The sequence below is a fragment of the Medicago sativa genome, chromosome 8 (genome assembly GCF_051527215.1).
Source record: "Medicago sativa cultivar Bolivia chromosome 8, Bolivia_mono, whole genome shotgun sequence".
NCBI classification, from domain to species: domain Eukaryota; kingdom Viridiplantae; phylum Streptophyta; class Magnoliopsida; order Fabales; family Fabaceae; genus Medicago; species Medicago sativa.
Genome location: NC_140756.1, coordinates 65,726,231 through 65,735,982, shown reverse-complemented (window position 1 = coordinate 65,735,982; position 9,752 = coordinate 65,726,231). Strand labels below are relative to the sequence as shown.

Genomic DNA, 9,752 nt, shown 5'->3' with positions numbered 1-9,752 from the left:
AATTTCAAGGGGGTAATTGCCTATTTACTCTACGATTTTTTAGAGTGCTTAAACGTGTAACCAAAGGAATAAGTCCTTGTTTCAAATACCGACTTATGACTTTTTAGAGCGGTTAAACATGTAGCCGATCAAAAAAAGCCTTTGGGAACGGTTTTTCACTACCGTTTCCCGCCGAATGGTTTGTAACTCTCAATGTGAGTCTTTTCAAAAGTTTAAGGTGCTTGCGAGCAATTTCTAGATGCCTAAAGAGCAATTTCCAAACAATAATTATTCAACTTTTGAATTCTTTTTTTTTTTTTACGGGGAACAACTATTGAATATTCAAAGTCTTCATCGAAATTATGGGTTTTTTTTTTTTTTTTTGGTGTGCGGGGTTCGAACCTCAGACCTTGCATATATTATACATTTGTCCTTGCCAACTGAGCTAAGCTCACATGTACAAAATTATAGGTATTCATCAACAATACCTTAGTCATAAAAAATGGCAAAATTACTAAATCAAATTTTAAAACTATATAGAAGTTGTTTTATTGAGCAAGAAGATTTCAGTTACATGTAGGATCATTCATTGTGATTCCTTTATTACTTTTTTTATTGAACAACATCCCTTTATTCCTTTCTATTATAACATTAACATAGGTAATTGGCTTAAGCAAATGGCCTTTGATTGTAGCAATCCAAGTTAGCACCGGTGCCCACTCCCAACAGTTGACAATATCTTCTATAAAACCCGATCCGGTCTTCAACCCGAGGATCCTGACCGCGCCCACATTCAAGCCCACCGTTGATTATGTTGGTGATCACGCCATATCCGGGGACCCTCCCTGCTGAGTTGTCAGCAGCAGATGGTGTCCATCTTCCAGTAATCACATCATGGCTTGATGGCTTGTTTCCCTGCGGGGTCATCCAAAACCATAGGGATGTCCTGAATGACACGACTGCATTTGAGGACACTAAATCCGGATTGTTTATCAAATCTTCGTTAATGGCTCTACCGGCTGGACCATAATTGTAGTTGCTGTAATAAAGGATCAACATCCCATTAGTTCACTAAACACTCATATCTATAACTGGAAATCAATGTTAATTCATTATGTTAAGAAAAATAAAATAACATGGTTTGATATTTAGATGGGGGTATGGTTTGAAATGCTAGAGGGATGAAGACGAAAGAAGCTTACTGAGTGAGTTGAATTGGTCCTCTGCCGTAGTATCTTTTACCAGGAGCACATGGCCAAGTTCCGGGTGTACAATAGTCACTCGGGGGATTGCGTTCGTTCACAAAGCAATATCCCCATGCGTATGGACCGTCTGGTGCAGTTGGCCACCCTCCTACATTCTCAAAAACATTTGACCTCAAACACTATTGATTGTGACTTCTTGCAAAAAGTTAAATGTATGAATATGATGTATAAATATCCAAAATTCAAAACAAACATATTACTCTATATAAAGTTAATTAACATATCCAATTATCTAAACAAAAAGTTAGAGTAAGAAATATACCTGTAGTTTCATGAGAAGTTTGACCTAAGAAAGCACAAATTTCGCGCTTACGGGTGTTATCATCACCGGTAGTACCAAATCCGGGAAAAGAATTGGCAGCAGTTATGAAACTATTGTAGGTATAAAATCCATTTCCAGCACAACGTGGATCATTTCGATATTTAAGCATTTGATCAAACATAGAAGAAGAAATAATACTTCCAACACCACTACCACTAGGTGTTGTTGGTGTCGGTGTTGAAGTAGGTGTGCACTGGCTCTGACAACCAGCTCCACAGAAGTCAGCAGTGTTGCCACAATAACCAAATTGGCTGCAACAGAACCTATTTGCGCAAAGAGCTCCATTAGCTTGTCTACCACATTGCTGAGCTTTGGATCCAAGAAAGAAAGGTAGTAAACATAGTATCAAGCAAGATAATTTTGTAGTACTTCCCATTTTTTATAAGTACAAAGTTGCTTTGGTGTCTAACATGAACGAGGGAAGATGTTTATTTATATAGATCAGCTATGATAGGATTAATTGTTCTTACGTACTTATTTTCAAATTTGACAACTGTTTGTCCCCTTGGCTTTATTTTACACGATGAAGCTTCAAGTTTCAAATTACCTACTAATTAGTGTGACTACAGTAAGTAGAAGGTTTAGGGTGCATTTGATTAGTTAAAATGATGTACCAGACAAAACATTACAACACAAGACAGAACAAAACACGACAAACTTTCATAATATTTAACAATTGTTTGTATTATAGGATATTTGACGACAAAAGACTATTTGAGTATTTTATACAATTTGTATTTGAAACAAAAACTTTGATATATTGAACAATTTAGTTTTGTCTCTTACCCCGAGTTTTTCTAGTCTCTGAAACAATTTTACAATCAAACATAGTATAACTAAAGTTGTCATGTTCAATCTTTTATTTTTTTAACAGATTAAACACAACCTTAGTAACAATTATTTCTTAGGCGAAATTAAAAATCCAATTTCCAATTATACGGTTAACTCGAAAGAAACGAGAAATAAATGGATAGTCATAACTTTAGATAAAAATTATATAGACAAAAAAATATTATTTATTTCTTTTTTCTTCTATTTTTTTATTGCATGCGTATAAATGCAGTAAATCTTGTGACCACGCAAAACTTTCTTTCAACAATTTGATTGCTGAATATATTTAATAGACCAAGTTGGAGTCAATGAGATTGTCCTTCACTAATTGAGATTGTCCTTGCCTTAGTCTTGAGGCATTGGACACTTTGACGAATTCAAACTACAACCTTTATGGTAATGTGGCGAGCATATTTGAATTTTGTTAAATATAAAAGGGTTTTTCTAACAATAGGATAAGGTACAATAAATATATCGTTATCTTCAACGTAAATTATCATATAGATTATTCGTTTCTTGAAAAATAATAATTTTCCCTATCCTATTAATCCTTCTATTTTTTTTATTTTTTTATAACTTCATACAATAAAAACAAAGATTACTTCCAATAATAAATGCATGGAAAATTATCCATGGATCAAATGGAACAACATTAATTTGTAATAAAAAAATGGAAAGACATTTCTTTGTGTGTGGCACACGGGTGTCACGAAAACTTATTTGGATTTATCTTTAAGAATGAAATTTATTTAGGTAGAAGCCAGAAAAAATTTATCCATGGATTAGTATATATATGAGATCGATATCAAGAATATTATGGTAGAATTTAGATAGCAAGATCAAATTTAACTCCAAAAATTTAGATAGCATGAACAAATTTCAGGATTAACCATGATCACTCTTTATTTTTGTAGTATGAAGTTATAAAAAAAATAATAGAATGATTAATAGCATAGAGAAAATAATCATTTTTCAAGAAACAGATAATCAATATGATAGTTTATGTTGAAGATAGTGATACATTGTCGTTGCTTCCCATTCATGCCTCTCCAAACTTTTGGTTTAGAAAAAAAAGATAATGATACATTACAGAACATCTTATCCTATGCAATGTTGCGTAGGTTACAAAAACTCAGTATAAAATTACATTCATTCATTTAATGATTTTTTTTTGAAAGAATTCATTCATTTGATGATATAATTCATTTAAACTTTTAATTAATATTACCTAAAGTCTGATTCAAATAATCATTTTTATGATTATTTATTTTTTATTTTCACACTAAATTATAATTAGTATTATTTTAAAGTTATATTTTATTTTTATATGTCAAAATTATTATTGTCCACTTTATTTAGTATAATTTGATAATAAATTAGAATTATTTCAATTTTTAATATTGATATAAATAAATAATTTGATTGTATTGACAATTTAAATTAGAATTGGATTAAATTTAATTTGATTAATCTAGAAATTAGGATCAAATTTAATCACTTGATTAGACAAAAAAATGATAAAATTGAAAATAAAACAGCGTTTGTGAAGGATAAAATTTGACTAAAAATGTCACATCAAAACTTAATATTTCATTTATGTATAGGTATAAATTATTTTTGTCATTGTAGTTTATGTATTTGTTTTAATAATATAAAGAAGTGTTTGGAAAAGAAAGTTAATTTTTTCGATTTTATAGAATAAATTTCAATTTAAAAAAAATATTAATTTGATTGAGCCGAACCAATTCATCCTTGTTCTTTATTGATTTGGTTTGATTCAAACTTCATGAGAAAATATTATGTAAACGAAATCAAACAAAACCGACTATATTTTTAATTGGTTCATTTTTCAAAAATCAAAACAAATCAAACCAAATTAAACCGACTATATATTTCACTTATATGATCATGCTACCAAATGTCATAACATCATTTCTTTAAAAAAAAAGTAATAAGATCATTGTTTAAAGATTTAAATTTTATGTTGGACAAACAAAAATTAATTTTTGGTAGCATATAAGATATTCTTGAATTTGTCTTAAATAAATATTTTTAAAATATTAATTTTTTTATAATTTTCATTAGTAAATAATTAAATATATTAAATATCAAAAATGTTAATAAGCATATATATATATATATATATATATATATGAAGCAATCAACTCGATCACCGATTACGGCTGAAGAGTATACATAATTTGGCATTAACCTCTCACCCATGCATGAACGGCTGAAGTTGACAATATTTCCAGTTCCCAATCCTACGGGTAACGGCATTGGTTAGTATATCTTTGACTGGTTATTCTAATGTACTATATGTTGAATGAATGGTGCACAAGTAGAGTAAGCCTTAGATTGATCTACCCACACCTAAATATTATAGAATGACACACCAACCATTCACAATTTTTTCTTCTTTTCTTCTTGGCTTAAATGCTCAATTAGTCCCTTAACTTGATTTCAAGTATCAGTTTGGTCCTATAAGTAATAAAATGTTCGTTTAGATCCCTTAACATTATTTAAAATAACGGTTTGGTCCCTTCTGTTAATTTAATTCAAAAAAATGTTAAATTTTGGTCCCTTAACTTATTTAATTAGTATTAGTTTGTTTGGTCCCTAAACTTAACGTTTTTTGAATTAAATTAACAGAATGGATCAAACCGATACTTTAAATAAAGTTAAGGACCTAAACGGACCTTTTATTACTTAGGAAACCAAACTGATACTTGAAATCAAGTTAAAGGACCAATTGAGCATTTAAGCCTTATTTCTTTCCTTTCACTTGTCCTCTTTCTTTCTTTCTTTTATGAGCTTTCACTTATCCTTTTGTTGGTTATGTTCTTCTGATTTTTTTTTAAAAGAAGCAAGAAAAAAACATTAATAAATGAGGAGATCCAATTAAGCTAACAACAATTTCTTCAAAAAATTAAGCTAACAACAAAGTTGAGAATACAACAAACAAAAGACTATAAACAACAAAAACACTACGAAACGACATTAAAATCTGAAAAAAAAAAAAAAAAAAAAAAAAAAAAAAGCTTAAGAAAACAAACAACTTACTCCATCAAACATGATAATCATATAAAACATTAGGTCTATACGCCTTCAACCAACACAAACTATATGTTCCAAAACATTTAAAGGTTGCGTTCTTTCCAAATAACCTAAATCCAAGTCAACCACATTACTTAAAAATTGTGACAATTAAAACATAGTTGCCTAATACCAACCCATCCATCAAAGCTATAGTTTTATCCAGCACACAATCATCCAAAGTCCGGAGGAAACAAATCCAACTTCATTGTTAATGAAAAATACTCTTTGTAACTCAATCATGTTTCATTCTTGTTGGAACATTGGTGCAAAGTTTGAAGAAAATTGGAAGGTTAAAAGATTATACATCAAGTAATAAATTTTGAGCTAATATGGTGTGAATTACAAAAGTTGAATATGGGGCCCCACATAAAATAGAACACATCCATTAGTAGTGTTTAAATTGTGGTATTGAATTTTAAATACCTATCAATGATAAAAAATTATTATTATTATTATTATTATTATTATTATTATTATTATTATTATTATTATTATTATTAATTATTCATTCATATCACTTCCTATAATTTTATATTATGTTGGTTTGATGAGTTTGAGATCCAAGTGAGTTGTCTATCTTTCATCCATTCATATGAAATTAGTTTGTTTCCTCCACTTTTGCGGGTTTGATATTATCCACAAAAGTTGTTGAACTTATCAGTGATTGAGTTTGCTTTTGATCATATCCACTAGAGTAACTGATGTCGTAATTTTAGCTAAACCAGCTACAAAATCTGTATATAATAAACGATTCCACTTAGTTCAAAAAAACATGCCAGAGAGTTCTGTTGAGTTGGCGAGAACACTTTCTCTCTTCACTCTCTTTCTGCTCGACGCACTTCTGAGCCACTTCTCCACTTTCTTTTCTGTCCTTTCGGAATTAAGAGTGTTCTTAAGACCATAATCCCTTTTTAGGAATAATGTCCCTTCAGAATTAAGAATGATCTTAAGAGCATAGTCCATTCGACAATCTATGTCCCTTCAGAATAAAGAGTAATTTTAAGACTATAGTTCATTCTTATGAATAATAATGTCCCTTTGAAATTAAGAATGATGTTAAAAGTATATGTATATAATCTGCTATTACATGGCCATAATCTAAACTTTTTTTAAAGGGGCTAAAATCGGATTTGCGCAATATTACAATGACCAAAAGCAGTATTAACTATATTAAAAACATAAAGGGGGTTTCAAAATGCATTAGATAAACAATAAAATGACTCAGTGTGTGTATGTACAACCAATAAACAAGTAACAAGTGAGTGCAAGCTCAAGAAATAAACACATGGATAGAATCATTCCTCCATAAATAAATAGTAGATCATAGAAGTAAATTGTGGAATATATATATATATATATATATATATATATGGGTTTTGCTAGAAGATACATTTTATGAAGGTGTCTTTTAGTAAGTTATTCTATGAGCATTTGTTAAAAGACACCAACTAATTTTTATGAAGGTGTCTTTTAGCAAAGTTATAACTAAAAAGTGGAAATAACACCTTGAGGTGTGGCTTGCTAAAAGACACCTTCATGGATGACTTCTAACATAAACATATATATATATATATAGGGAGCATATCCGGTGAGAACCAATATCTTATATGAGAAACGAGAACTTTCTATATTAGCCATCAGATTTAATTAACGCATGAGATTTAATTATTTTCTTAAATCTTTCCGTGTAATTGATATACAAAATCACAAGTTAACAAATTGAGCTATAATTTAGGCACAATTTACTCTATTCCCTCCTTAGTAGGGATCAGTTTCATTTTCCAATTTATTCTTTTTTTTATTTGGTACAAATTCTCCAATTTATCCTACTCCCTCCTAATCATACTGTCACTAACAACTACAACCGCATCCTGCCTCTTAATTATTTTTTATTTTTTAAGAACACCATGCATGTTTCTCCATCTTACATTGAGGTATTTTTTTTTCTTCATCCAACGTACATGCATCAATTGGGAAAATGTTTTCTACAACATAAAATACTTTTCCTAATTAAAAAAGAGGGAACAATAATACTCCCTCCGTCCCATATTACTTGACCTATTTAGAATATTTGCACTATTCATGTACCATGCTTTAACTCTATTTTTCTACTAATATATAAAAACAAAATATAGCATATAAGATGTTGTTAGATTCGTCTCGATTAATATTTTCAAAATATCAAATTTTCGTAATTTTTTCTACTAGATTATTAAAGAAATTTAAGTTTAAAATTGTACATTGGCATACGTGACAGAGTCAACTAGGTCAAGTAATATGGGACGGAGGGAGTATAAAGATTAGAATGCAGTGAAAGCCACACGAAATCAAGGAACAGACAAGAGATTGCAGTGCTACTTATATGTTGGAGATTGGAGAATGCAAATGGCAGCAACAAACAAGAAACCAAAGAAAGCGTAAAACATAATTGGTCATTATTTGAAGAAGAGAAACTGAGTGCTACTAATGAGGGAATAAAGTAAATTGTGCCTAAATTGTAGCTCAATTTGTTAACTTGTGATTTTGTATATCAATTACACTGAAAGATTTAAGAAAATAATTAAATCTCACGCGTTAATTAAATCTGATGGCTAATATAGAAAGTTTTCGTTTCTCATATAAGATATTGGTTCTCACCGGATATGATATCTATGTGGCTCAAAGTTCTCACCGGTCATGATTTGGTGGAGATTGTGCTAACCATTTTGGTCCTTCTTTTTTCATCCCTTTACATTTTTAATCAGTGTAATTGAAGACAAAGAATTCCACTCAAGATGGAACATTTTGTGTTGGCATTCAAATAAATCACAAACGCCATTCACAAACTGAAATTTTTAATTAAACAAAGCAATAACAATTAACACCTCACATGGTGCTTCAAAATTGAAAAACTCGAGTCATCTTTGTTTACGAAATTAAATAGCAAAACTAATTCTAAATTGAACAGTAAAGAACATGGGTTGCCTCCTATGCAGCGCTCCTTTAACTTCAGTAGCTTGTCGCTTTGTGTCTACGTTTCTTTGGTTTGGTTGTATCTTGTTGGCCACCCATTTTCTTGTTCTCATTCACCATGATCTTGTAATTGGTTCCTTGACAGTTGTGACGAGCCTCTGAACAAATGTTGTAGGTTGAGAACTCATCTTTGTACTTCCAAATTGTAATTCCGCTTCTAAAATCCATCCTTGCAATTGTAGTTGATAAGAATGGCCTTCCTAGTGGTAGCTCATCATCCTTCTCATCTTCCATCTCTATAATAACGAAATTGTAGGAAACTTCAATCAGTCAACTTGTAGCGTTTAAGAGAAGAAAATTGGGCTTTTTTAACTGATCTAGCTTAAAAATCAAGAAAACATCAACTTCTGCATGCATGTCATTTTCGTGGGGCGCATGAGACCACACACAGGGGCGCATGAGGCAGTAGCATTTGCTGCCTCATGTGTAGGGGGAAATAGGCTAAGCGCAGGTGCATTTCTAGCGGCCCATCCTTTTCGAATTATGTAGTTTTTGTCCCTTTTTCGCGCTTTCTTCCGTCTAGCAATGCCTTGGAACTTGAAATAATTTTTGTCACTTTGTATTGTCTTCAAATACCTTCTAAGAACCATTGATCTTCAATCTTTATATCCTCAATGTTTTGTTTTGTCGATTTATATGATTTCTCACTAAAAAGACAAAAAACTAGTTGCATGATTTAGGATAAAACTAAATTACAACGACTCGAATGAAAATAATACAGTTTATTCCTCAAACCATTGACAACTCCTCTAAATTACATGTTATTTGCCTTCAAATGCAGATAAAATAACTAAAAATATAGCCTAAAATATCATATGATGCTTCGTCATCAATATTGTCACAAAAACAACGTCTTCCAACCAATATCAATTGAGGCTTAGGCGAAGGAGTTACAAAGGAGTTTTAGAGTGTGCCAGTCAATAGTTAGGGTCTTATTTTTATGTTTTGATGTTTTCTTGTATATTACTAAAACACAAAACATTTTATATGTATCCTACCATTTTTAATTCTATCGAACATGTTCAAGTCCATCGAATTTATCTTCCGATTGAATCGGAAACTATGATGTACCATAAATTTGATACGCATCGGAACTTAACTTATGATCCATATTTTTCCAATAGTTATCTTCTGAAGGGATCAGTTATACGATTGAATCGGAAACTATGATGTACCATAAATTTGATACGCATCGGAACTTAACTTATGATCCATATTTTTCCAATAGTTATCTTCTGAAGGGA

General features: G+C 30.8%; 1 protein-coding gene across 1 annotated transcript; it reads right to left on the bottom strand.

Moving 5' to 3' along the window:
• Nucleotides 1–503: 503 nt before the first annotated feature.
• On the bottom strand, nt 504–1,973 carry LOC146900593 (endochitinase-like). Its single transcript, XM_085737693.1, has 3 exons — nt 1,507–1,973; nt 1,182–1,332; nt 504–1,018 (listed from the first exon to the last, which is right to left on the bottom strand). Exons 1-3 carry the CDS (start codon nt 1,940–1,942, stop codon nt 649–651), a joined length of 957 nt encoding a protein of 318 aa, XP_085593819.1. The 5' UTR covers nt 1,943–1,973; the 3' UTR covers nt 504–648.
• Nucleotides 1,974–9,752: the final 7,779 nt, after the last annotated feature.

Excerpts from the sequence above, each read along its gene's own strand:
- LOC146900593 (XM_085737693.1), bottom strand. The coding sequence starts at position 1,942 with ATGGGAAGTACTACAAAATTATCTTGCTTGATACTATGTTTACTACCT. Across the intron at positions 1,333-1,506 it reads AACTTCTCATGAAACTACAG|GAGGGTGGCCAACTGCACCA; the intron begins GTATATTTCTTA and ends TTGAGAATGTAG. Across the intron at positions 1,019-1,181 it reads GGACCAATTCAACTCACTCA|CAACTACAATTATGGTCCAG; the intron begins GTAAGCTTCTTT and ends CCTTTATTACAG.